Consider the following 26,948-nt stretch of genomic DNA (forward strand, 5'->3'; position numbering starts at 1 on the left):
CATGGTCCCAAAAGGAAATGGCGAATGGTGCCCATGCGGGGACTACCGCAGGTTGAATGACATCACAACTCCTGATCGCTACCCCATTCCACATATCCAAGATTTTGCATCCAATTTGGCTGGTAAAACCATCTTTTCCAAGATCGACTTGGTTCGTGCCTACCATCAGATTCCTGTTACCATGGACGACATCGCTAAGACGGCCATTATCACTCCATTTGGTCTGTTCGAGTTCTGCCGTATGACTTTTGGCTTAAGAAATGCTGCCCAGACCTTCCAGCGGTTCATTGACGATGTATGTCGTGACCTGGACTTTGTTTTTGTCTACCTGGATGACATCTTGGTTGCTAGCTCCTCCCTCGCTGAGCACCTCCAACATCTTCAGACCCTCTTTCAGCGCTTATCTGACCACGGCCTTGTCATCAACCCAGCTAAATGCGAATTTGGCAAGTCAGAAGTGAACTTCTTGAGCCATACCATTAGCGCAGCTGGTATTCGTCCCCACATTACCCGTGTTGAAGCAGTTTGCACGTTTCCAGTTCCCCAAGACAAGAAGGCACTGCACCAGTTCGTGGGCCTCATCAATTATTATCACCGCTTTGTCCCCAGGCGTGCTGAGATCTTACAGCCCCTACACCTGGCACTTGCAGCGGACAGTTTCACATGGACTGCCTCCTGTCAACTAGCATTCGACGCAGCCAAAGTGGCCTTGTCTGAGGCAGTTATGTTGGTCCATCCTCACCCACATGCCGCCACCTGCATCACGACCGACGCATCAAACCTCGCTGTCGGAGCAGTCCTTGAACAGTTCATTCATGGACAATGGAGACCTATCTCCTTCTTTTCGAAGAAGTTGAGCCCTACGGAACTCAAATACAGTGCCTTTGATCGTGAACTGTTGGCTGCTTACCTAGCTGTCCGACATTTCCAGTATTTTGTAGAGGGCCGTGTGTTCCATATCAACACGGACCACAAGCCTCTTACCTTTGCACTTCATTCCAGTGCTGAACGACATTCACCACGACAAGCGCGGCACCTGGCCTTTATTTCCGAGTTCACATCAGACATCCGCCATATCGAAGGTCAAGCTAATCGTGTCGCTGATGCACTGTCATGCAACGTCCTTGCCCTGGAACAATCCCCAATCGACCTTGAAGCCCTTGCTTCTGCTCAAGAACTAGATGGGGAGCTCCTCAAGCTTTCAACCTCCTCCACTTCATTGCAGCTTGCACAGGTTCCTCTTTCGCACACCGGACGAACTCTCCTTTGTGATATCTCCCAAGGTCGTCCCCGTCCTCTGGTGCCCTTAACGATGCATCGAGCCATCTTTGACAACCTGCACTCTTTGTCTCATCTGGGCATCAAAGCCTCTCATCGCCTCATATCCGAACGGTACATCTGGCCAAATATGAAGCGGGACATCGCCTGCTGGATCCGTACCTGCCATGATTGTCAGCAATCCAAGGTGCAACGGCATGTCAAAGCCCCGCTGAAGGCCTTCACCCCACCCGACTGCCGTTTTGATAGTATTCATGTGGACATTGTCGGTCCCTTACCTCTATCCAAGGGCTACACTTACCTGTTCACTTGCATTGATCGCTACACTCGCTGGCCTGAGGCAATTCCGATGGCTGATGCCACTGCTGAGTCCTGCACTTCTGCTCTTCTGACGGGCTGGATCTCGCGCTTTGGTGTACCGACGACGATAACCTCTGACCGGGGACAGCAGTTTAAATCGGATCTTTGGCATTCCCTAATGAACCTTCTTGGTGCCACACGTCTCCGCATCACAGTGTACCACCCACAGGCAAATGGTCTTGTCGAGAGGTTCCACAGGCACCTTAAAACCGGCCTGAAAGCACCATTGGCAGGTAGTAATTGGGTTGACGACCTCCCTATGGTCCTTCTTGGAATTCGTGCCACCCTCAAAGAGGACCTGTCATGTACGTCCGCAGAATTGGTTTATGGCACAACACTCCATCTGCCAGGCGACTTCTTCTCTGCCCCTACTATCGAGGACCCATCCTCATTCGTGTCAAGACTGCGCTCTTCCATGCAGCACCTCCAGTTTGTTCCTACGAGATGGCATGGTCGTCGTGATGTTTATCTCCCTCCTGACCTCCATACAGCTACCCACATGTATGTGCGGCGTGACAGCCACAAACCTCCACTAACATGCCCTTATGATGGTCCCTTTCGGGTTCTCTGCCGTTTTGACAAACACTTTACCCTGGAGATTAATGGCAAGACCAAGGAAATCACAGTTGACCGTTTAAAGCCTGCTAAGCTGATGGATGATGCTGGTCCTATTGAGCATCCAGTTGAAGTTTCTGCTCCACATTCTCCAACACTTCCAGATCCTCGAGAGAACACTAGCACTCCAACTCAAGTTCATTCTCACCCACCCACCTTGACCCGAGCAGGCCGCCCAAGTCGTCAACCAGCACATTTCTCGGACTATCTCTCAGACTGGTAGGGGGGTACTGTGGTGCTCCCAACATTCCTTGCGTGACAGTTCTAGAACATTCTTGCGTTACCATAAGACATTTAGGTCTTAGAGGGGGATTTAGCAATACCCTCAATTGTAAACACGTGCCCTTGTTGAGAAAGCCGTTGTTGTTCGAGTGCTGAGTTGTTAGCGGAATAAACGGAGTTTAGTTATTATTAGTGTTCGTCTGTCTTGAACGCTAAAATACCATCTTTGGTTATTTTGATGGATTTCATGCATTCTTCGCAGACTAATATAAAGTTTTCTTCACTTAAATCCAAGTCATCTGGGTAACTCTACGAGGGACTGGGTATTGTAAAATCATCATTACTTTGAACATCGGCAACCTCCAAGTTTTCTTCATTTATAATAGCAATGCCAGTTTCCATCGCTGGTTCAGGTAAGTTGGAAATTGTTACAGAATGGGAAGTGACTAAGTCAGATGAAAAGTTGATGTCTAGTGGCTCACGCTCATTTCCCTCAGAACAGTGAATTGAATCTTCTATGAAAAGCTGATTTAATTCACATTCAGAAGCATCTTACTCCATCTAAGTTGCATCTCTTTTATGTTTTCCAGGAACATAGTCATGATCAACATCAACAGCATGTTTGGCAAAATGATCTATCTTTTTCACAGTTACTTGTTCGCAATCATTGCCTTGTAACAAATTGATAATCACTGCATTTGATTTCTTTTGCAAGTTTTTTTAATTCTTTACACAGGTCCATTATCTGCTCCCTCGTAACATGTTGAGCAAAGGATGGACATGATGAATATGCCTCTTTCTCATTTTTTCTTTGAATCCTTTTTTCAGTCTTCTATTGTTTGTCTGCATCACAATCATGCTTTATCATCAGTATATCCTCGAAAAGAATTGGAACATTCCAGGTTCGTTGCGCTGGTTTATGCCACTGCGAGGCTTCTCTGTGCAAGAGGTATTGGGGGAAATTTGCTTGAGGCCACTTTCAGAGAAGTCAAGTATGGTATATAATAATGCTCCAACATGTTTACCATATCCGTTAGCACTAGCTTTTGAATAAGAAATCTCGCAATCCATTTGATTATTGAAACTTGTTTATTCGATGACTCGTATTCAACACTAACTCAATCATAAAAGCACATGCGATATAATCTTAAAAGTCTCGTGATTAACTGTCAACCATAGATGTCTTTTGAACTCCGTACAAACAAAACATAAACAAAAATTCCATTTGGGCTAATAAGTTTCACGACACACTCCCCCGGTTTGGGTTATATTTGTGAACAAACATACAAAAAATTGAATACAAAATTTGTCTTAAGTACAAAATCTTTGCATAAGTTCGCCCATCATCGCAGCATTGTGAGGTGGTCTAGTGTTTGCAGAAGGGTTTGGCGTATCACAAACAGGGGGAAAGCTCGTCGGTTTGGCTTCAGACTCTTCGGTTCAGTCAATGTCATTGTTGATGTTGACTTCAAGTGGAAAGAGATGTTTGGCACTTCGTTTTAACAGGCAAGGATTATGATCTGCATTCGAGACCTTGACAATAGCAGCTCGGATACTGCCATCCTTTGCAGGCAAAAGCTCCTCCACTTTCGCCAATTTCCAGAACATTCTGTTTGATGTATCATTCTTGAGAATGACTACATCTCCGCTGGCTATATCAGCTCCCTTTCCATTCTTTGTGACTTGCGTGTCTCTCTCAGAGACTCAACAAATAGGTTTTCCTCCATTGGCCAGTGAATTGGTTAATAAGATGTGGCGATGTCTTGCTCTTCGCGTAAGCGATTCGTTGGTGCTGATAACCTCAAAATGACTGTCATACAGAGTATTGGTTACTCGTCGCCCGTAAGTGAGAGGTCTTGAGTTAACCACAGATTCAATCTCAACAAGCAAGGTGCTTAAGTCATCATAGGATAAGGTGGTTCTGCCAATGGACTTCTTCATACATCGCTTGACACTCCGGATTAATCTCTCCCTGAAGCCACCAAGGAGCCTTTTCGACTATAAATCTCCAGCTGACACCATTGATGGCTAAATAATGCAAGACTTCTTTCGATCGTGCAATCTTGACAATTTCTTTGGAGGATACTTGGAACGTTTTCATCAGACATTAAAGTTGCAAGCAGTCCCCGACAACTTGTAAAGCGGCGAAATGCCAGCAGGAAAGACTCAACAGTAAGATTTTGCGTAAGAAAAAAAGATTTCGCTTAAGTTCAAGGTGTACAGCTCTTGTTTAAGTGCATGTAAATAAACAAACATAGCACTTATTGTTGTTGCTTTCAGTAATCGATTTTCCACAAATGAAAAAAGGCCCAGCAAAGTGTACTCCGGTATGTGTAAATGGTGGATTTTCGGAGACGCAAACACTTGGTAAGTCGGGAACATTGTAACTTGAGAACGGCAGGCCTTCGAGTCTTGGACAAGTAATGCAATGTTTCAAAATGCACTTCACTGCCTGTCTCCCCTGTAGAATCCAAAATCTTTCACGAAAGGTTGTTAGCATGTTGTTGACTGAGCTGTGCTAGACTTTGTCATGAGTTTGAAGAATTATCGATTCCACATAAGGATGCTTGGAAGGCAGGAGTATAGGATTCTTGTTGTCTGATGATAGGGTTGCATTATTGAGCTGTCCTTGACATCTTAGCAATTTCTTTTTGTCCAAAAACAGACCAAATTGTTCCACACATCGAGGTTTTGGTTGGCATTGTTTTTGTACGAACTTGAGTTCATCTTTGAACGAACTGGCTTGTACTGTTCTTATCCAAAGCGACTCAGCTCAGCTGATTCCTGTTGAGTTAAGTCCGTGATCCTCTTCTTCGTTACTCGATTCTCCAGGACAATGTCTTCAATCTCTCTTTGCTGTCAACTGTCGGATCTTGTCTACACAATGTTTGAAGTATTGTTTCCGATGCTTATCGTTTTGAATCCAGCAAAGCACAGTTTTTGAATCGACCCAATAAATTATTTGATTCACTTGTTTTGCTAGCGCTTTCAATATGGTTGTTGCGAGTTGTGACAAAATGACAGCTCCAAGCAATTTCAAACAAGGGATAGTTTGCTTTTTGATAGGCAAGACTATAGTCTTGCTTGCGACCAATCTTGTCTCGATGCGACCATCACTGTATACAACTTGAATGTACACGACGGCTGCGTAGGCTCTCTCTGATGCATTGCTAAAAGCGTGGAGTTGTACATGTACATCAATCTTTGAAAACCCTGGATAAAAATAGCAACTTGGTATTCTGACATACCCCAGTGGTTTCAATTCTTTGAATATTGAGTTTCAAGTTTGGTTCATTTCTCCTCGTAGTGGCTGATACCAGTTGACCTTCTCACTGCATAAAACTTGAAACAATATCTTCAATCGAATGACTAAAGGACTGAGAAATCCTAAAGGGTCGAAAACCTTGACGGTGAGTTTGAGCACGATCGCTTGCTAACCAGAAGTGACTTTCCATATTCGTACAAATCGGCAAAGTTAATGAATATTTCGTCGTTAGCAATGTCCCAGTTAATTCCTAGAACTTTGACTGTAATTCCGTCACTTGAAGTTGGGCTGCTCAATCTGGTGCTTGATTTTGCATAGGACTCGTCATCTTCTTTAGTAACACCTGGAAAATCGCATGTTTGCTGACTTGCTGGAGTTTGATCATTCGACACTTCGAATTTCGCAATTTCTTCGATTAAACTTGCCGAGTTGGAATTCCACTTTCTGAGACGAAATCCACCTTCAGCCATTATCACTTTTGATTTCTTGTAAATAGCAAAGGCGGCCTTCTCATTGTCATCCCCAGTGATTAAGTCATCCACGTACAGGGAATTTTTGAGCATTTCTGCCATTTCCAGTTTGCTTTGTCTGTAGAACTTCAAAGGATGCTTGATTGTGGAGCACAAAATAGAAAGCGAGGCGCTTAGTTCAAACACTAAACGACTGAACCTGAACTGTATCATTTCGGGAGTTTCCGCTGTGGGGTCTTTAAACCACAGAAATCAAAGCATGTCTCGATCCTCTTTCTTGACTCCAACATTCAAAAACGCTTTCTCGATGTCAGCTGTGAGGCCAACACTGTTCCATTAGAATTTTGCTAACATATCAAAGATATGTAGGATGAGATTTGGCCCTGTTTCCAAACAGTCGCTCAGCGATCTTCCATGTTTTGAAGATTTTGCAGACCCGTCATAGATGATGTGGACCTTCGTTGTTTCCTGTTCCTTGCGGACTACTGTACGATGTGGCAAAAAATGAATCCCTTTGTTGATTTCTTCATTACTGCAAAGTTGTTCTGCTCGTTTGATGATTCCATTTTTCTCCTGTTCTTGAATGTTGTTGTATTTGCTTAACAGTGCAGGTTTTTGGCTCACTTTTTGTCATAAGGATTTCAGTCGTGATGAGCACATCTGATAATTGTTGGAAGAAGGCATGCAATCTTCCTTCCAGGGTAGACCCACTTCGTATCGCTTTCCATCGTAGCTTGGATCCCTTAGAAAATCAGCGCCTTCTGTCACTCCTGTGCTGAGTTGCTCCTTGATTCCGATCAATTCGGTTTTCCAAAAGTCCTTGATAGTGTTCAAAAGTTTGTCATGTTTGTTCGTGTAATACAATGAGTTTAACTCCCCTGTAATCGCTAGATGAGAACTAATATGATTGCTCGAGATTCTCTCTCTGGTGGGTCCAGACAAAAGCCAACCCAGTTTACTCTTTACTGCCTCGCCATTCACTGCGTTCCAATAACAATTGGATCCAATGAGAATGTCTATCGATTCATCGCCGTGTTCATTGAATTCATAAGCAAATTCTAAGCTGTCTTACGTCAATCTTGTTTGGCAATGACGAACATATCACTGGGAAACCAAGAGTGCAAATTTCGATTTCTTCACAACCAGCCTTACCCAAATGGACTTTCACCACATCACAGTCTTGTGTGCGATATTGTTGTTCTCCAAATGTGTTCAAATGTAGCGTTTCTTTCCTCAGAGGCTTGAGACTGAGTCACGACTTTAACATGTTGGTAACATAAGAGTGTTGGCTTCCATTATCGAATAAAATCTGGACGTTGGTTGATTTCATCCCGTCTTCATTAGTGGCAACAGCCCGAGCAGTTTGCAGCAAGACTGTTCCTTTCATTCCAGAACTAGCAGTAGTTGTCGTTTGTAGTAGCTGTGGGTTCTGTTGTGTGGCTTACAAGAGTTGTGTTGTGCATTTCCTGCGAAGTTTTGTTTGGGGCAGATGAATCATGCTGTTTGGAAATTGATTGGTGGCAAGTTGACTGATGTTGGTTGCCATTGCATCAGCAGCAGTTCTTGCTACATGAACCACTCTGTGATTGGTGCATTTCGATCCTCCTATTATTTCCATGGTGAACAAGCAATAGAGTCTGCACCTTGCAAGCATAAGATCTGAAAACGTGATGTAGAAGATACTTTCACCATCCTGGATCAGGATAGAGTTGACGTCTTCCTGCAACACCTAAACAGTCAACAACCATCAATCCGTTTCACCATATAGATTGAGAATAAGAGCAAGATCGCCTTTCTCGACATGTCAGTTTACAGAGAACCTGATGGCCGCCTTACCACCAGTGTCTACAGGAAACCAACACATACTGATCAATACCTAGCGTATGATTCTCACCACCCTCAGTCAGTAAAGTGTGGTATTGTGAAGTGTCTGTATGATCAGGCTAAACGTCTCGTGACCAAATCATCAGTAATCACTGGAGAGAAGAAAGATATGTCATTTGTACTTGTTTCTAACGGATATCCCTCCTCTTTTGTACAGAAGATCACAAAGGCACAAACAACCCCAAGGAGAGAGCCCGTCGCAGAATTTAAATCCACTGCTGTTTTACCTTATGTTCAAGGAGTTTTGGAGTCTCTCTGCCTCTGCCTAGAACAAGGCATTTGTACTGTCTTTAAGTCTGACACAACACTTCGGTCACACTTAGTGCGACCAAAAGACACTGTCAACCCGGCTAAACAGGATGGTGTTGTCTACAGGATTCCCTGTGAGCCTGGCAAAGTCTACATCGGGGAAACTGGGAGATCTATGCAGGAGAGGATCAAACGACATGACAGGGATATACGACTCGCCCGAACCCAGACCTCCGCCATTTCTGAACACACCCACGAGACCGGCCACTATCCTATCTGGAATGAGGTCAAGTTTATTGATCGAGATCCTCACTGGTACACACGTAGGGTCAAGGAAGCTATTGACATAAGACTTCACCCTAATAACATCAACAGGGATAGTGGAATTGAAATTCCTGAAGCATGGGTGCCCACAATCAAAATACACAACAAGAGAACGGTACAACAGCGGACCACTGAGGGAAAAGATACTCGCTGGAACAATGGAATAATAGGAGGATTGTAATGCACCAATCACAGCCGACCTTTGTAATATAAATGATACTGAGCAATCAGTCGACCTTATTGCCTGAAGAAGACTAGCAGTAAGCAGTCGAAACATCGCGATCTACATCTCAAGTGACTACATCGTGAGACAAACGATAATACATTTTATTATAACTTCTAATAAGTCGGACATTTCCCAGACCTTGTGTGCTGTATTTCTGGCAACCTGAATTCTGATTTTGGGTGGTAACTTTGACATTATCACGGGAATTAACAAACTTCCATATTGACTAGAACTAACACCCAATGACTCTAAACCACATATGTTGATGCTTGTCCTATCGTAACCAAGTGGAAGCTTGGAGGCGTTGTCGTTGACACACCCTGGAATCTTAAGCATCTCGTCCATGTGTTTAGAGATGATGTTCTGGGGCTTGCCAAACCGCCTACAGTATTGTGCAGAAGTAATGAGAGCGTAATTCGACGAAATTCGCGAATTTTGGGGCTTTTCGACGAACAATGGCGAAGTTTTGTTCACGAATTTTCCCGCTGCCCATTGTTTTAGTCCATGCAAATTTTTGAGCAGCGTGTCTACTGACAATTTGGCCCGATTTTTCGAGCGAAAATTTGCTCTCCTCGAATTTTCCTTCAAACTTTGTAGCAAAATTCGCTCTGTTCCTTAAGTTTCCCATCGATTCCCAGTAGTAAGATGAATTAAGCCAGAGCAAAACAAGAACGTGCGCGATAAAAACGTTAGTATCATCGTGAGTGATAGTAATATCTCAAAGCCTTTTCTCACAAACTTACCTTGCTTATGTCCAGAGAAAGCTGATATCACTTTGTTTGTTGCAGTCTTAAAGCTCGCAAGCTCAAATGGTCTGTTTGCCAAGCTGTTTTCATTGAACAAGAAATGCTACTTGCGGAAGTACTCGCGGTGCAGCCACAATGAACCCAGGCTCTGCGCAACCTTGCGATATTACCGTCGAAGGTTCAAAGCTATTATCAAACTATTCAGGTCAGTCTTTTACAGATCTGTTTAACTCGGCTGAAGACTTTTTAACTCGTAGTCTTAGTAACATTCATGCTGTATTGATTGTTATAAATCAGTTACACTTCCTCCCCCCGTTAGTGTTCATACAAAAAAAAATCTTAGCGGGAGGGCTAGTGTTGCAGAGAACTGTCGTTGTAAACAATGAGGTGCTCTTGCATGGAAAATAATTCTAGGTGAGGTATTGAAATGAATGAAAACACACACAAGTGAAGGTAAACTTTTATTTAGACGTTGGTGAATTGAACAGTAGGACGTTGGTGAAGCGACTTAGGACGTTGGCGAATCAACCTAAGGTGTTGGCGACTGAGACGTTGGCAAAACAACTCATTTGCGAAACGACCGGATACCGTGTCTTTCCCTTTTGCATGTGCCATCCGAACATCTCTGCACTTTTCCTTCCCTAATCCTGTTTCTTTGCACTTCCAACATGCTCAAGCGCGGTCGCACATCTCCATCTCTTATTTACGAGTGTGAAATAAAGAGGGATTGTTGTGAATAATATACTATCCATCATGGCAGGCAGACAAGAACTCGGCGAACGTGATAACAGCTGAGGGGACTGGGCACGTGGAGACCTGGCACTAGATAAACAACAAGTCTGCTTGTCCATCGATCACTGAATTTGATGTCACTTTGGATGAATTTTGAGGTGAAGTAGGCCTTAAGTAAGCCCTTATTAAGAATTTTACTTTCATCCAAGTTTACCCGGAGTAGCGGTCCAACTTTTGTACCTGCCTTGCTGGCACAGTGACATGGCAAAGCTTAAGTTAGCGAGTTCGTGTCATTGAAAACGATCAAAGGATTGAAATTCTCTACATTCTTTGCCATGAAAGATGGATTAACACATTAACAACAGCAAATTTTATAGAGGAGTAAAGCGTCAACGTGACCGCAATTGTTCACAAGAGAATGGTACATTGATGGCTCGATACTGGTCAGCACACTGCACTGCGATATTTCGCATACTGCAAGGGGAATGAACCCTCTGGTAAAGAATTGTCGTTCTGGTCTTGAAAATGCCGCAAATTTTTGTCCTTTGTTTTAAAGAAATAATGCTCAAGACATTCGAAAAGACGCTTGAATTTTTGGATGAACTTTCCAGAGACAAAGAACGAAATTCGCCCATTTCGCTCTCATTACTTTTGCACAGTACTGTATGTAATAGATTGATCGCAGAGTTGTAGTTGGCTTCAGATCTAGTTAGACCTTGTCTTGAACATGCTGCTTGCCCCTCCAAGAGTGAATGCAGGTGATTAAACTTATCAATCTGACTCAGTTGTGGATTGGTGTGTATGGAGCTGTTGTAACTGTCCCAGAAACCTTGCCATTGCGTAACATGTCCTCTGAATTTCAGCAAAATTAGTTTCGGTAATTTTGCTCTCGGTTGAGTGGTCATGGGATTAGCCAAATTCGGATAAGTGACTGTGCTAATGTTACTGTTACTTGGTATTTGAAAAGTCGTACCTGAACTCCCCGGTGAATGCGGTGCATAAACTCCAGCGTCTGCTGATGGACGAACGAACAGTCCATTTCATCAGCTTGTAGAATATCATCTGCTTCGTTTATAAGTTTTGTCATTACACTTCAATTTCCACCACGTTTGGCGCGGGTGCGCACTAGTTTTTCGGCCATTCCTCATTAGTGTCAAGGTCACTGCCCCACGTTGGGCACCATTGCATTGAATAAGAAATCTCGCAATCCATTAGACTATCGAAACTTGTTTAGTCGATGACTCGTATTCACAACTAACTCAATCATAAAAACACATGCGATATAATCTTGAAAGCACTGTGATCAACTGTCAATCATAAATGTCACTGGAACTCTGTACAAACAATACATAAACAAAAACCCCATGTGGGCTAATAAGTTTCACAACACCAGCTTTACACGTGCATTGAGCAGATATCACTTCGCCCGTCTTATTCTGTCAAACTTTTGTTCTATAGATCTTAATCCTGGTCATAGAAGCCTTAACTCTTGCATCAAAAAAGCAGAAATCATCATGAGAGCTATTAAATTTTACATCAAAGACATGCGAAGCCTTAAACAAAGCGCATCCCTCTCGTTTACTTTTAAATGCGCCTCGTCTTTTCTCTTCGCTGTTTCTCCCTCCAGATAGGTAAGAAAAGATAAAACAATGTTGAAACATCGAAGTTTTGTCTAGGCTTAAGGTTCAGCCTTCCTTGGGCCACTCAACTACTTGTTGTACTTGTTACCACGATCATTGCCATTATTCTCGAACTGCTTTTTATTGGAGTGAATTCCCCCATCAGGATCAATTACTTTGTTATGTAGTCTGCTAGAAATATAATCTTTAAATCAGTCGATGAGGTGACTCACTCAACAATGTGGGATATAATTTCGGTCAAGTAAAGATCTCTACCTTCAATACTTCTCGTTGAAACGCTCCTCAGTTGTATTACTCAATAGCATTGTGTGTTAGCTTGATGTGGTTTTATTGTTTACACCAACTCAGATGGCAACAGAATTGGAACACACTATTCCATGAATCGACATGACTATTTGATAATTAGATTAATTCTTGTTTATCGGTGAAATGAAAATTTATGTTTTGAATAAAACAAAATCGTTCCTCTTCAACTTTTCAGTAGATATTTAACTTTTATATTCCATTTATCTCCAGCAGTAAGTTAAAAAATACACATCTTTGTTATATTTTCGTGGAAACAAAGGTATCTTGTTGCATATGATGGCGAGGAAAACAAAAGTATCAAATTACAAACGTTGGTGTGAAAAGTAATGCTACAAAATGAACGACACTCAAGATAAAATACCACAATAAATTTAAAACCATCTTGACAAATGGCAATTGTAAGTTTTTTTGGGGGGCAAAACACAAACATGAAACATACACACGGCTAAGATTATGTCTTATCAAGTTTTCGTCCACTCATATTCTGCAAAAGTGAAAAGGCCTAGTTGACTACCACAGGAGAGAACAGCAGGGGTGAGGACCTGTGTGACTACTACATCAGAGCCGTAAATCACACTCTGCACTATCTGAGATTGTCTCACTAGTTATACTAAAGATGCATTATCCGTCTGGACGAACTTGGGCAAACAATTGCAGTTTGTCTGGTTATGCATCTCTAGTATAAAGATGGGCACATCTGGATGAACTGTCTCTCCTAGTTCGTCGTTCAAGATGAATTTCGAAGTATAGTTCATCTAGACGCATAATACGTCTTGTGCCCGTCATTATACTAGAGATGTATAACCAGACGAACTACAAATGTTTGCCCAAGTTCGTCCAGACGGATAATGTGTCTTTAGTATAAAAATGGCGAGGACGCATTATCCTTCTGGACGGATGTGTCTTGTAGTATAAAAACGGCCAATCAGGGTTTTACGGACAGATATATCACAGTGTCAATTTTAAGAGTTCAAGTTCTGACATGTTCTTTGCTTGGCTTGCAAATATTTAATTTTCCTTCTGATCACCGAACTCGCTGCGATGACACAGCCAAAGAATTTACCTCATTCGCCTAAAACCACAAGAAATTCTTGAAAAATTGCAAATAAATTAATGACTGTTGCTTCTGCCGAAATAAACTTGCAAAGTAAACACGATTTTATTTGCCACATAGAGAAAGTGAAAGCTGCAACGACAGCGCATTCCATGGCTGATGTAATACCTTTTTTTAGCGTATTTATTATTTCCCTTCGAATCCAACGCTTCGATAAAACCAAAAGAAAATATATTTTACCCAAAGTGAAGAAAACAATATCCGTAACATTGTCCTTGTATTAATGTTTCAACAGCTTTTGGTGAGTAAACATCACAGGTTGCGTCATTCCAAATTTGGCCGAGTGGAAGTTTGAGTCTGGTCACCGACGAAACTAAAAAAAAATAAATAAATAAACCACGGGTAAACCATGAACTGTGCCTTGCTCATGGCCACGCAGTTAATAAAGTAGACAGTATTTGTTTGGGCAAACTGCTTCAGGGCATTTTCACTTCCGAAACAATGAAACGGAGGACATAAATAAACAACTGATCCACCACAGTCCACAATAAGCTGCCTCGACACTCGAAGGTCCGCGATATTGCATAACACTTGAACAAAGCATTTGAAAGCATCTAAGCAAGGGTGTTCGTTTTGTAGTTCGAGCTGGCCTTATCTACAAAACGAAGACCCCATTGATTTCGCGTCAGCTGACGACAAACAAAGCATTTAAACAAGGGTCTTCCTTTTGTAGTTTGAGCTGGCCTTATCTACAAAACGAAGACCCATTGATTTTGCGTCAGTTGGTGTCTGAAGAAAAACGTTGACCCGGTTTGACTGTCTCTGGTTTGATAGGCCTGTACAAAAACAAGTCTTCATTTTTGGGTCTTAGGTCTTAGGTCTTCGTTTCGTAGACACCTTTAGAAACTTATTTTCACAGCAATATTTGTAGTAAATAAAATGAATTGAGTAACTTGATGAATTCAAGAGTTAAATGAATCCAAACTTTTGACCAATTTATTGTAAGTACTTGTATTAGTAAATCTGTATAGACGAAATTAAGGATTCAGGGACAATTAAAACCTTTGAATTTTGAACCTGATACACTGCCATAAGCAAGAGAAAGGTACAATAATCCAAATAAACAGCACTATAATCTTGTAATACATCAGCGGTTTAGAGAATCAAAGATTCAAGTTGTGATGCTACCATCAAAGGGCCACAAGGCAAACCCAATGGAGTAATTTCAAGCTGTCATGCAAGAAAATGTGAGAAAATGGTAGTGCCTGATGGATGAGCCCAGAGACAAGTCCAGCAACTTTCTGAGAGACGCAAAGAGCAGTGTCTGACGTTCTTGGACGACAACGCTTTATTAAACACAGCAGCATTTTGTGGCTTGTGCGAAGTGTGAGCTATAGGCTGGAATCTTCAGAACAGGTGGAAGACTGATATTGTGGCAAGATCAACAGCTTAAAGAAGATGAATGTCTGAAGACATTATCACATTTCAAATAAGTTGTAACATCTTTCTCCCGCTTTCATGTCAACTTTTGACAAAATATCCATAAACACATAACAATGTTCTGCGCACAACATGTCAAATGTGACTATTTTCTCTCAAAAGTCAAATGATTTTGCATCTGTTTGTGATTCAGTTACCAAATTTGGATGCACTGTAATGCAAGGCTTGCTTGTTTCATTGATATATGAAAATACCTGTAACTTTTCATGCGTGGAATTTAATTAAGTTTAGGAATATCACATAATTACTTGCATCAGCTAGTTGTTTTAAACTTTTGTAGTAAGACGTAGATCCAGACCAGTTTTGTCCAATGTACTATCACATATGAAGATATGAACAATTCATATTTACCAATTAATGTTTTTCCAGTTCCTGGAGGCCCAAATAATAAGATCCCCTTTGGAGGACCACGCAAACCCTTGAAAATGTCACTTTTGGGAGAAAGAAAAGACATGTTTTTGTTAAAACGCAAAATGAGATACAGTTACAGCAATACTAACACCTTGTGTCACAAGTGACGCAGTAAGCACCACCTGAAATGGCTGATGGAAGATGCATGTTCATCAAGGTTTTGCTGCACAAGACAATTTAGGAGAGATAAAGAATGTCCAAGAGACCTTCATGGCGTATAAATAGCATGTTAATCATGATAACAACTATCAGAATCATAAGCTCCATGGATAAAAAGAGTTACCTATTGGGTAAGTGTTTGGAATTGACACATTTATCAACTGTGATCTTTAGCTGGTGCAAAATTGGCAAATGATGAATATTTAGAAAAGACTAAAAACTAACCATACTTATTAATAATCATTAACAGACATGGCTTCCCGGTACTTTCCTAAATTTACCCGTTACCTCTACACGACATGAACATTTCTTAAAATATCACTCTATATTTGGGGCAAACTGATATCCACATTTTGCATTCCAAACTGTTTAATATTCAATTTCAGATCATTTTTATGACATTCTGTCCATTCTTGATGTCATCTCAACACATGTTGAATTAGTTTTCCCTTTTGGGACATGCCTCCTAAGCCTCAAAATAGTGACAAGACAAAATATGAGTTATTTACTTACGGTCTTAACATTGGCCACACAACAATCTCTTTGATAACATTCTTGGCAAATTCAAGCCCTGCAATATCATCCCATGATAATTGGGGACCATGATCCATAATCTGAAAAAAGCAAAATGCACATAATTTTTCACGGAGGTAAGGAAGCTGAAAAATTTTGAACTTGTTACGTGTTGTGTTCAATGCTGCCACAGTTATTACTCAGTGCTTTGTGAAATGACAAGCCCCCCTTGAATTGTGTTGAAATTAAATTGCTGCATTGCGTTACATGGCGGAGTTTTTTTCCTGTCTCTCAGAAATCTAACACAACTAATTTGGATTTATAGTGCCCCATGCACTGAATTTCCAATAGATTGTAATCAAGTAATTTGTGTTTTTTTTTTCTTGAAAATTTGAACCAACCAGAGAAGTGTGTCAATTGTCTATGTTAAAAAGTTGCTCTTTAATTTTCTTTCTTTCTTAGTATTAACTAACTCCCTTATTGAGATAATTTGAGTATCTCTTTTGCTTGCAGTTATAATAAAATTATCTGCAAAAGTATATATCTCTTATAATGAGCACTGAGATAATCTCACTAACAACCTGAAAAATAAATAACAATTACTGGACGAGGTTGAGCAAAACACTGTGATTTGTCAGTGGAGAGCAGATCAATTATTTGCTGAAGCTGATCTGCAAGACACCGACAAATCACATACGTTTCAGTGATGAGGAGTATTCTATCAGCCAAACAACTTTCTCATTAGGAGAATTTTTGTGTTATTAATCAGAAGGCTTGAACGATTCTTTTTGACTGCTGGAGAATTCCGCCCGCCGTATTGAATTTAATACATTGCACTCAGGTAGTGGTTACTTTTTGAAATAAACTTTTACATATATTTGTGTGTAACTGTAGTGACAACAATTGCCAAATACCATTCCAACTTAATGCCAAGAAAGACTACATGTAAGCTGAGGATGTAGGTAATTGACCAAATATTAAGAACCAAAACTACTGTAAATGCAAGCATGAATTTTATTTTTAAAAAAGAGCATTTCCCAGAAAGACATTATTCACATTTTGTTTTTGGGAACCCTAACTCATTTTCTGCAACAGTACAATATAGTACATGTATAATTAAGTTTCTTCTTTTGTCACTTCCCACTATTTTTCCAACATTTCCTTTTACAACACAAAGAAGGTACAATTTTCTCATCTGATAGAAATGTACATTTACACAGTAATACATCAAGTGGACTTCACTTTTCAGTGGTAGATACCTACATGTAGTCTAAAACCAATGATACAGTACTGTGCAAAAAGAATGCAAACGAAATTTGCTACTTTTCGGACTTTTCAGTGCTTTTTGATGAAATTTAAAGAAATTTCGAGTGAAACGATTTTTCGTACGAAGTTCGACGAATTTTTGAAAGGTCTATTGTTTTAATCAAAACGCGCAGTGACTCACAAAGCAACTACTTTGAATGATTATAACCAATAACTTGCCTTTCATCACCTACATACATGTAAAACTCCCTTTTAAATTAAATAGCTCGTAGACACTAATGTACAGTTAAAGACGTCTGAACTGGAAAAGTAAAGTTTTTGTTTCATCTCAATATGTCTCGTTCACCTCTTACAAACACACACAACTCACTGAAGACTGGGACCTACCTTCCTTATATGAAGGGCAAACAATGGAATGAATTCCAAAATGGCGTCAGTCCATGAGGGAATTCGAGGGTGCATTTCTTGACATTACTGGCACACGCTAGGCATTCGTTTTACGGCAGTGGAGGTTAACACCACACCTCGACAGGAGACTCAACATGTTGAGTTGTTTGTGAATGAAGAACGGCAAAGGAAAGTCGAAGGACTTCACGAGAGAGGAGAATGTAAGCTTAGATCAAACGTTATTGTCAGTCGAAATGGTAAGGGCATCACACTGTTGTATCTCTTCATAGGTAAACTATCAATCACATAAACGTTAAGCTTGCCGGTTTTTGAAATATCTTGTGAATTCTTCTGAATAGTTTCATTCGGGTTGTGCTGACACTCGGCTTAATTGCTTAAGCTTAATTGTTTTGAAGGTCATCGAAGGGCTGTGTGTACAGTTGTCAATTCCATTCATTCATAAATACCATACGCTCACCGACATTCAACGAAATACCGTTTCGGGATTATGATTTTTCGTTTAGCTATGCAAATCTTCGTCTCATTTCTGGTGAAATCTCATCGAAATATCATTCTTAGATTAGCAAATTTTCGTGTCGCTCAACGAATTTTCTTTGAAATATCGCCCAATAAATCACGATTCTTCGCTCGAAATGTCTACGATATTTTGCGGGAACAATAGCCGAATTTTGAGGAAATTCGTCTGCATTCTTTTTGCACAGTACTGTACAGTACTGTGCAAAAGTAATGAGAGCAAATTTCGACGAAAGTCGGCCTTTGTTCTAGCGAATTTTCCTCAAAACATCGCGGACTTTTCGAATGAACATTTGTACCGCCCACAAGAAAATTCAAATAAATTTCGATCGAAAATTCGCAAGACACAGCGCAAGTTTGAAGAAACGAACTTTCAAGCCAGGGAAATATCGAAGAACTGATGCGCAAAGGAAAGGGAAGATCATCGAACTTTCAAGGTATAAAAACAAACAACACCACATCACTTCCCGTGGGCGTGAGAAACATTTTTCGCTTCAGTGCTCATTAGTGCTCTTTCTTGTCCTGGAAGGAAGCCTTCTTGTAAAACAGAAGAAAAAGTTTTTATGGCCAAAAACATGTAGTTGAATGCAATTTAATGTGACAAGGATTGTAATTCAATTTGATCAGACGAATGTGAATTTCGAAGCACACCTGTACGTGTCAACACAAACATGAAAATTTCTTTTCAAAATTTAAGGCGGATTTAAGCCGTTTTATCCCCGGTCGTGTTCAAAATAATAATGAGAATACTGTCATTCGCTTTGAACATGTGAAATTTATCGAAAGAAAAACCTTCCAAGGGCTGCTCTGAACATTTTTGCACACGAAACCGCCTCAGCTTACTTGCCGTCTGGTCGGCCGTGATAATACTCTTTTCGCTTCACTGCACGCACGAGTTTTTTTATAAACCGCTTCACAGAAGGAAAGCCTTTTTTCAAGGAGAGAAAACTATTCAAAGACCGAAACATGTAGGTGAACATGATTTATTTTGATTGCAATTAGACTTACTTACCTGTAACTTATTGTTACCGCTGTCGAAAGAATCCAGTCACAATGTTCACACTTCCAGTTAGACTGTTTTATCCCGACTGTGTAAAAATCCACTATTCGATGAGAACATTGCCATGCCTTGAAAATGGGAAATTTATCGAGTACTGAGTTAATTGTTCCTTCCTCTAAGAAGACAAAACTCGACTCTCAAATTAAGGACTGTTTAGAACACTACGAACATTGAGAACATAGTTGGCCGTGGCAATTGTAGTAAGGAGCAGGCGGCGTGTCAACACAACTGCAGATTGCTTACTGTTACTGAGTTAATTGTTCCTTCCTCTAAGAAGACAAAACTCGACTCTCAAATTAAGGACTGTTTAGTACACTACGAACATTGAAAAAACAGTAGTGAGGAGCAAGCAGTGTGTCAACAACTCAAGATGCAATTTATTCCTTACTGTGGTTTTTTTAGCTGTTGAAATCGACTTTTTGGAGCAAAACTGTGTCCGGGCTCTGGAACCGAGTTTAAGGACCTTGTGACGTCACTGGTTGTATTCACGCAAGAAGTGCTACAGATTCTCTCTTGTTTTCACTTGATTTATTCAAGTCTATTTTTCATATTGTTGATACCTACTAGTTTTCTACCTTGTAATTTGTGTCCAGCCTTGACAGGAAATACACATCATAAACGTTGGAGGGCGCCAGAGAGTGTAGATTCACCAAAATAAGTGCTACAGATTAGAACAGCTAAGTATACTTTTCGAACATCTTGAGTACTCGATTGGAGATTTCGAAGACAAGTGTGGCAACTTTTATATCACATCCTGAAGCCTAAACACGATATTTCGTCGCCTGTTTTCAGCCTGGTTCTGAAATTTGGATTCTCACGTTTATCTATTAACAAGGTATATTAACAAGGTTCGAATATACTAGTATCCTCGGCAACTTTACTGCATTAAAAGCCGTAAGCGCATCAGCCATCCGCACAATCACGAAGTTATTAACGGTCCACAAGCTTTGAGTCGAGTACTTCTTTGCACACAGAGGGTATCTTTTTATGATACTAATAAGTAAGAGTTCTTGTGGTAGACAAAATGTATCTTTGAAAATTGTGATCCGCAGCAGGGTTTGCTTTATCGCCGCATACGTATCAGTGTAAACAAAGCGGGAATTTCACTTCCCTTTTACACATATCTCCCAATTGCAATATTTCATGGCCAATGGATTACTTTGAGTTCTTTAGCACATACTTATGTCTATGATCTTCATTTAATAGTATCCAAGTTCAAAACAATTCATTAAAACGTCACTAGTTTACCCTCCTTTCGAAGGTTTATTAAACAGAATTTGAACCAATTTGCATATATGACCTTTCGCCGCCGACATTGTCACGCTTTTTCTTGTTTCCTGAAAACATACCTGTACGGTCATGACAGCTTAGTTTACCTTTATAGTTTAAATTCGCTCCCTCATATAAAAGAAGAGGGTTTCTTAAATTGTTGCTGTTGTGATAACTTGTAGGACGTAGCAGATGCCACTAGACTAAAGGTCACTGTGGCACAATCTCGTCTGCCGTGAAACTCACAAAGCGTCCGGTTTCCTCCAAGCGAAGCGACTTGAAAACTCAAAGCGTTGTTGCTGCTATTCGTGCAGCAGCAGTCCGGATAATATCTTCAAAAGCCGCTTTCTCTTGTTTTCATGTCTTTTTTACTTTATGAGTGTAGATATTGTTTAATTGAGTGCTGGCCATTTCACTAAGAGTCCCAATCATTTTGCGATTTAAGAACTCCCAGTTGTTTGCTTGCTTACATAAAATATCCTGCAAATATCCAATTAAATAGACTGGAAAGCCCAGGATTGACTCTCGACCTCTTCATGTCCAAGGCTACTGTTATTATCTGCTTTAAAGCTCTGAGATGTCCTTAAAATGTTTTTTTGGGGGGGCTTCGAACAGTAATCTCTTCTCCCATAATCACTCTAAATTTTCAGCGCAGCACGAGAGTAATACAACCAGTGATGTCACTAGGCTGTTTTGGCCGCGCCAAAATGGCTGCCAATTTTGGGCTTAACTAGCCAACTTCGAACGGCTGAAAAAGCAGTTTTCGCTTACCGTATGCAAAAAAAAAAATTGCAGTGTTTCCAAGTAAGGTTGAAACTTTATTACTAAGCAAAAATCTCACATACAAAAATTTCGTTTCAGTGGCACTTTAATATTTGTTTTTAAACTTAATTGCAATCGAAAACTTTAGGCCAGCCTTGCATGATAACAAATATCTGTATGAAACTAGTTCGATAACACGAATCTATGGAAAAATAAAGAAAGCTACTTTTACAATCGCCACTTGGCTCATACGATAGAATCCTACAGAATAATAAAAATATAACCACATTCGAAACTTCGCTCATATGACTAACTTATGAAAAAAAATGAAAACTACCGAGTTCAGGTTAACTGACGATCTTAGCTATTCTTGCCTAGTGTTTTTTCTCAGGTTTTGGCATCGCTTGCCAATGCTTATCTTACATCCCTCCCAGATCTTGGTCATGTCTTCTGTATTGTGGCACATGTAGCTGAAGGCTGATGTTACTTCGGCTAAAAAGAAACAAACAAAGTTTGGGTAAGTTATCTAGTCATGTCTCATTTGTCTCCCTGTTCATTTGTATACATTTTACCTCCCCTGCAACACCATTTGAACTCACAAGCACTAGCATCAAAACAATACTGACTTGTCAAGCTTACCTTTAATTGCAGCAATGATGATGGTGTCCAGTGCGGCGAATTCTTTAGTTCCGTGCACAGTGGACTTCATGAGTCTCCTTGGAGAACAGCCTGTCAACGAGACGTAGGGCCATCGCCGTCGGTTTTCCAGCTGACCTCACATGCGCATAGTCTTCTTTAGGAAGCCGCACTTTGCTTGATCCACCGATAGGGACTGTATCTAAGCCTAAGAAAGGAGAGGTTATTTTGCTATTTGGGCCTGAAACGTTCTTAAGATGTTCTTAAGTCACCAACCATACAGCCAAAGATGTTCTACGATGAACCATGCAATAAGACAAGCTCGTAGTTTATGTTCACGTATGTCCCTAAAAGCAGTTGAAATGAAGGTATGTTCTTGGTGTATATTCAGACTGTATAGACTCAAGTTTTACGTTGCAATTTTACAGAGTTCATACTGTTCTTTAAGAAAGTTGTCATAATAAACTTTCTCCAGTGGTTCTCAGCCTGGGGTGTGTTCTTCGTATGTTCTTAAAATTTGGGTCAATCTCAGCCTCTGCGTTCTTATATAAAAAAGGTCCTAACAAAAAAGAGTTTACATGTAAACTTGATGACGTTTATTACTACCAAACACGAGGACAAACCATGAATCATTCCGTTGAAAATAACACAACTCCAAACTGATTTAGATTTCCAATATGTCACATTTACCATTACCAAACATTTGAAATACATGTGTGTACCTGTTAAATCCTGCTGCGAATGATGCATGAAATCGTCAAAGTGATCAAGCACTCTGTCCGGGTCTGCCAAAGAGGACGTAAATGAAACAGAGACTGCATCTGGGTGGGAATTTGTCCTCTGTGGTGGAGTGAACGGCAGCTCAAGTGAATTCTGTCTGTGGTAGTTTAAATCAGGAGTGGAAAACTGGAGCTGCCGACTGGGCTGCTGAAGTTTGCTGGGTTGCTGGGGCGGGTTTGATGTCATCAACTAGTTCTGGTTTAGTCTTGGGCTTTACTCGTGTCTGCAAGTAGAACTTCAGTTCGTACCACAAGTTCTCAATGGGGTTAAGATCTGGGCTTTCTGGGGGGTTACGCCACCAGTTGATTTTGTTCTCTTCAAAGATGGCCTTCGCAACTCTTGACGTATGCTTTGGATCGTTGTCCTGCATGAATCTGTGGTTCGGTAGAGTGTCACGAAGGAAAGGGATCAGCGTGCTTTCTAAGAAACTGCAGTATAGGTTAGCCTCCATAATGCCTTCAAAGATGCAGATCTTTGTTGCCCCATGTCTGCTGATGCCAGCCCACACATGAAGCTTCAAAGGGTGTTTTGGTCCGGGTTTCCTCTTCGTAGGTTCATCGATCTTTCGGTAACAAGTGTTCAAGGGAGATAGAACTTTCATCACTGAAAACAACATTGTCGAACGTGTCTCCAGTGTTGATCAGTCGCTGGGCGAACTCCAACCTCTTTGCTTTGTTTGCTTTGCGAATCATCTGGCAGTATCGGGTATTTTGGAGAGTCCAGCCTTGCTCTTTGCGGTATCTTCGGACTGTAGACGAATGGACCATGATACCACGCTTGGCAAGCCTTTTCTGGATCTGGCGGCTGGTTGTTTCATCATTTGTTCGCATCTGAACTTCGATGAAGGATTTACCAGCCTCATTCAGCTTTCTTGGGCGACCTGACCTGGTGCTGTTCTTGATAGATCTGGTAAGTTTCACTTTGCTGACTATTCTTGCAACACTTGGATAACTGACTTGGAGACCTTCAAACCGTAATTGCTTGAAAATTGCGACAGGTTGAAGACCGCATTCAGTAAGAGCTTGAATTTGTTCTCGTGTATAGTTGGATACCTTCACCATGATTGCTTACTGAGTAATGATTGCTATGCGAAATCTTACCAAATAAAAGCAACGTAGGTTGCCATGCTTACGCGACCATCAGTTGTCGTACGAGCCAGTCACAAGAATTTTGTTAGTTGAAAGCCTCACGTGAAAAGCTCGAAAATTCGAATGACCTACGTATATGCTGTGCGAACGACCTTTTGAAAATTCGAATTGCTCATCGAAAATTCGCATGAAACTTTGACACGTTCAACGAAAAGTCGAGCGACTTTTCAAGCGGCCCTTCGCCAACATCACTGATATTTTGAAGATGTTAAAACAATAGCGGCATCGAAAATTCACGGACAATTCATTCAAGTTTCGTTTCCTTCAAAAATTCGCTTTTTTCGCCACTGTTCGTCGAAATACATCGAAATTCGTCAAAATTCGCTCTCATTACTTTTGCACAGTACTGTAACTGACTTTTCCATAAATACATGTACATTGAAATGAAACATCTCTTAATTAAAATAATGCAACATGAAAAAAGAAAAAAAAGAAACAAATGTTAGGGATAAAAAGATGTAAAAATATTTAGCCGTCCCAAAGCTAACAAAATGTTGGGCTAGAAAATAGAAAGCACTGTGACTGGTTGATTCTAAGTGCAGAATTTGTCAACTGACTAGTTCATGTAATATACTGTATTACAGTCTTATCATTTGGAAGCATCCTGATCACCCCACAATGTCTAGGAAATTATGACTACATTATATACAAAATCAAGTGTGGTTAATTCATGCTATTTCCTTACCTCATTCGTTATAAGTTCTACCATCTTTGGCTCAATGTTTTTCAGTCTCTCATCAACTTCTGAGTCATTGCTAACAGCTTTCACACTTTGAATCTTCCCACTATAATTTGGAAAGCCAGAGCTAGAAGCATCCCTGACAAAGTCCAAGCAAAGTGGTTTTCAACAATTTTCTTGAATATTTAACTTTATATATCATAATAAAATAAGACTATAACAAAATAAGCCTAGCCCCAAAGGGAGCCAGTTAAACAGGGTCCATTTCAAAAACTATTTAAAAACTATGTACCAACTTTCTAAAATAACAGAAATGAAAATGGCATACAGGTTTGCAGGGTAAAATTTGCAAGCACTTCCCATTCCAGGAAATGACTTTAAGAATGCTGTCACCTAGATTAGTTTTCACTTGCCCAAAGGATACATGTACACCAGTATTAAACCATACCTCTGTCAACACGGTCAGGGAAGGAAACTATGTTAAACTGAAGTTTGTATTCAGAGAATCTCTTGGCAAAAAAGTTGAAAGTAAAAAGGAGTGTAATTTAAATGACTGCTTGGATATGAAAATCATACTCATCAAATGGGTGAGTGACTGACAATCTGCACTCACCTGGCAGTTCCAACACTTGCATGGGTGAGCAGGCAAGCACTTATTTCTAACACCGACCTAATAAGTAGTTTATTGAAACTTTCTGGCAGTCTTAGACTGAGTCAAAGAGCTACAGTAGGTTTACAAGAAATGATATTAGATAAACTTTAGAGACTTGAGAATATGTGTCAGGGAGGGGGAGGACACAAGAATTGTTTCAAAGGCATTATACATTGCGCACACTGTAACTGATCAGTAGCTGAGAAACACGACTTGCCTCTCATGCATGCACGCAGAATTGAGTTATAAACTGAACACACGATTCAGTATGCGCAATTTTTAAAATCTTACAAAGAAAATCAAAGGCACTTTAAGCCAACTTGCAATACATAATATGACAAAGGGAGGTCAAAAAGACCTAGTAATAGTAATCCCACTATTATTGGACCTAGCCAACATCAACGCTTGGCTCGTAAAAATTACTTTTGGCTAGTAACATGTAAGTTGTCATTAGCCACTAGGCTAGTAAGTTGAAAAGTTAGTGTCGAGCCCTGACACTGTAGTGTTTTTAATTACATGCAACAAGATTTTTGCATTGCACATGCAAAGAACTCACAAGAATTTGACTTTTAATTTTCAGTATTAAAAAATGATGAAAGAATTATTGAAACACCATTCAACATTATTATCGTTAATTTTTACTCTTAATTGTTTATCCAAAGCCTCTTTTATTAAAAATAACTTAACACAGAGAAATATGAGAGTGAGCATTATTTTCTTCTTACTTGATGAGTATTACATTGAATTGTTGCATCAGAGAATTGTCACATTTACGTCCTGTGAAGTAACTAACCTTTGCAAGCCATCAGCATCAACACCACGATTCAAAACTGGAGGAATAAACTGATGACTTGGACCTCGTCTACAAATAAACAGCATGTCATGTTAATGTATACAAATTTTAATGTGTACAAATTTTATTCAATGTACACACAGCACATAATCTAGCAAAAAAGGAGAAATCTACAGTATCAGTTAGCCATGCAAGCGATGAATGCACCACTCAACTCCCTTCTTTTATGCTAATTGTTTGCTTCTCGGGTCTCTAGAATAACTCAAGTGCCAATACCTTTCATATAATATTATCCCAAACAGGAAAGTACACTGTACTGTTCTGGTCCCATTCACACCACACAAGAAAAAATGAAACTATGCTGTTACAAACCTTTGCACAGAAAACAGTAAGTTACATTATATTTAAACAAACAAAAACCTTAACCTTACAGTATGGATTTATACTTGTTCTGTGAGCCTAAAGAGTATATATTGTCAAAGAAAAAAAAAAAGCAACACGACTACTTGAATTGATTGGTCAATCCAGGGTCAACCTTGGCAACCACTAGGCCTTCGTGAGGGAAAACTAGTTGAAATGTCAATTTCTACATGTCATAGCGGACACCTGTTGATAGCAATAACTTAATCTCACACTAATGCCTGTATTTAGATGTTTATCACCCTGTAGCCCTTGCAGTTATTAGGAGCCTAGTATTTCCCTCGAGAGGCTGTATAGAGTCATTACGAGCAAAAAGCTAAGCAAACCTGGTTCCCAATGTTTTTCTTGTACTTCCATAATTCACATTATTGATTGCACCCTGCTGCCTCAAAAACCCAGAGTCACCCTCATGATGGAAGTTCTTCTTTTTAGAATCAATTACCTGAAAAACAAAATACTATAGATAAACTTGGTTTGAGGCCAGTTGTTTACCTTGATGCATGTAAATGCACAGTGAATGCACATACAAATGATGATTTAGTCTATGAGATATAATTTCAGCCAAAGCATGATTCCGTGTAAGTGATATTTAGCTAAAGCATGATACT

General features: G+C 40.3%; 3 protein-coding genes, 1 long non-coding RNA gene and 2 pseudogenes across 9 annotated transcripts in view; 1 reads left to right on the forward strand and 5 right to left on the reverse strand.

Annotated features, from left to right (window-relative positions):
- The window catches only part of LOC149118006 (uncharacterized), a 5,282-nt pseudogene extending 1,736 nt beyond the window's left edge, over positions 1-3,546 (reverse strand).
- The window catches only part of LOC149118005 (uncharacterized), a 14,829-nt gene extending 1,736 nt beyond the window's left edge, over positions 1-13,093 (reverse strand). The window contains exons 1-4 of the mRNA XM_089283050.1: positions 8,970-13,093; positions 8,815-8,867; positions 7,467-7,650; positions 1-7,273 (exon numbers count right to left, since the gene is read on the reverse strand). The exon at positions 1-7,273 is cut by the window's left edge and continues 1,736 nt beyond it. Of these exons, the coding sequence (XP_089139176.1) occupies positions 6,841-7,273; positions 7,467-7,650; positions 8,815-8,867; positions 8,970-9,238 (939 nt within the window). The 5' untranslated portion in view covers positions 9,239-13,093 and the 3' untranslated portion in view covers positions 1-6,840. The remainder of the gene's footprint in view (positions 7,274-7,466; positions 7,651-8,814; positions 8,868-8,969) is intronic.
- Positions 1-26,948, reverse strand: part of LOC110056277 (fidgetin-like protein 1) — a 205,724-nt gene that overhangs the window by 62,773 nt on the left and 116,003 nt on the right. For all 4 annotated transcript variants that reach the window (XM_089288354.1, XM_089288350.1, XM_089288359.1 and 1 more), the window contains 5 exons: positions 26,667-26,782; positions 25,921-25,989; positions 24,482-24,614; positions 15,955-16,055; positions 15,223-15,302 (listed from right to left, as the gene is read on the reverse strand). In XM_089288354.1, the coding sequence (XP_089144480.1) occupies positions 15,223-15,302; positions 15,955-16,055; positions 24,482-24,614; positions 25,921-25,989; positions 26,667-26,782 (499 nt within the window). The remainder of the gene's footprint in view (positions 1-15,222; positions 15,303-15,954; positions 16,056-24,481; positions 24,615-25,920; positions 25,990-26,666; positions 26,783-26,948) is intronic.
- Positions 7,979-8,875, forward strand: LOC149118007 (uncharacterized; annotated as a pseudogene).
- LOC149118008 (uncharacterized) lies at positions 16,419-20,648 on the reverse strand. Its single transcript, XR_016206840.1, has 2 exons — positions 19,371-20,648; positions 16,419-19,269 (listed from the first exon to the last, which is right to left on the reverse strand). It is a non-coding gene; the product is annotated as an uncharacterized LOC149118008 (long non-coding RNA).
- LOC149118009 (uncharacterized) lies at positions 20,835-24,467 on the reverse strand. Of its 3 annotated transcripts, none has more exons than XM_089288410.1 (3): positions 22,591-24,467; positions 21,872-22,076; positions 20,835-21,724 (listed from the first exon to the last, which is right to left on the reverse strand). In XM_089288410.1, the coding sequence occupies exons 1-2, from the start codon at positions 22,832-22,834 to the stop codon at positions 21,916-21,918; spliced, it is 405 nt and encodes a 134-aa protein (XP_089144536.1). In that variant the 5' UTR covers positions 22,835-24,467; the 3' UTR covers positions 20,835-21,724; positions 21,872-21,915. The 3 variants fall into 2 exon arrangements, 1 of the variants encoding a protein (XP_089144536.1); XR_016206833.1 differs by having other exon boundaries at positions 21,872-24,467.

Source organism: Orbicella faveolata, unplaced genomic scaffold (genome assembly GCF_042242905.1).
Source record: "Orbicella faveolata isolate gen_17 unplaced genomic scaffold, um_ofav_v1 contig_1, whole genome shotgun sequence".
Classification (NCBI taxonomy): domain Eukaryota; kingdom Metazoa; phylum Cnidaria; class Anthozoa; order Scleractinia; family Merulinidae; genus Orbicella; species Orbicella faveolata.

Bases quoted from the DNA above. Each gene is read 5' to 3' on its own strand.
- LOC149118009 (XM_089288410.1), bottom strand. From the start codon at position 22,834: ATGACATCAAACCCGCCCCAGCAACCCAGCAAACTTCAGCAGCCCAGT. The intron at 22,077-22,590 runs GTACACACATGT...CTCCTTTCTTAG, and splicing joins TTCGCAGCAGGATTTAACAG to GCTTAGATACAGTCCCTATC.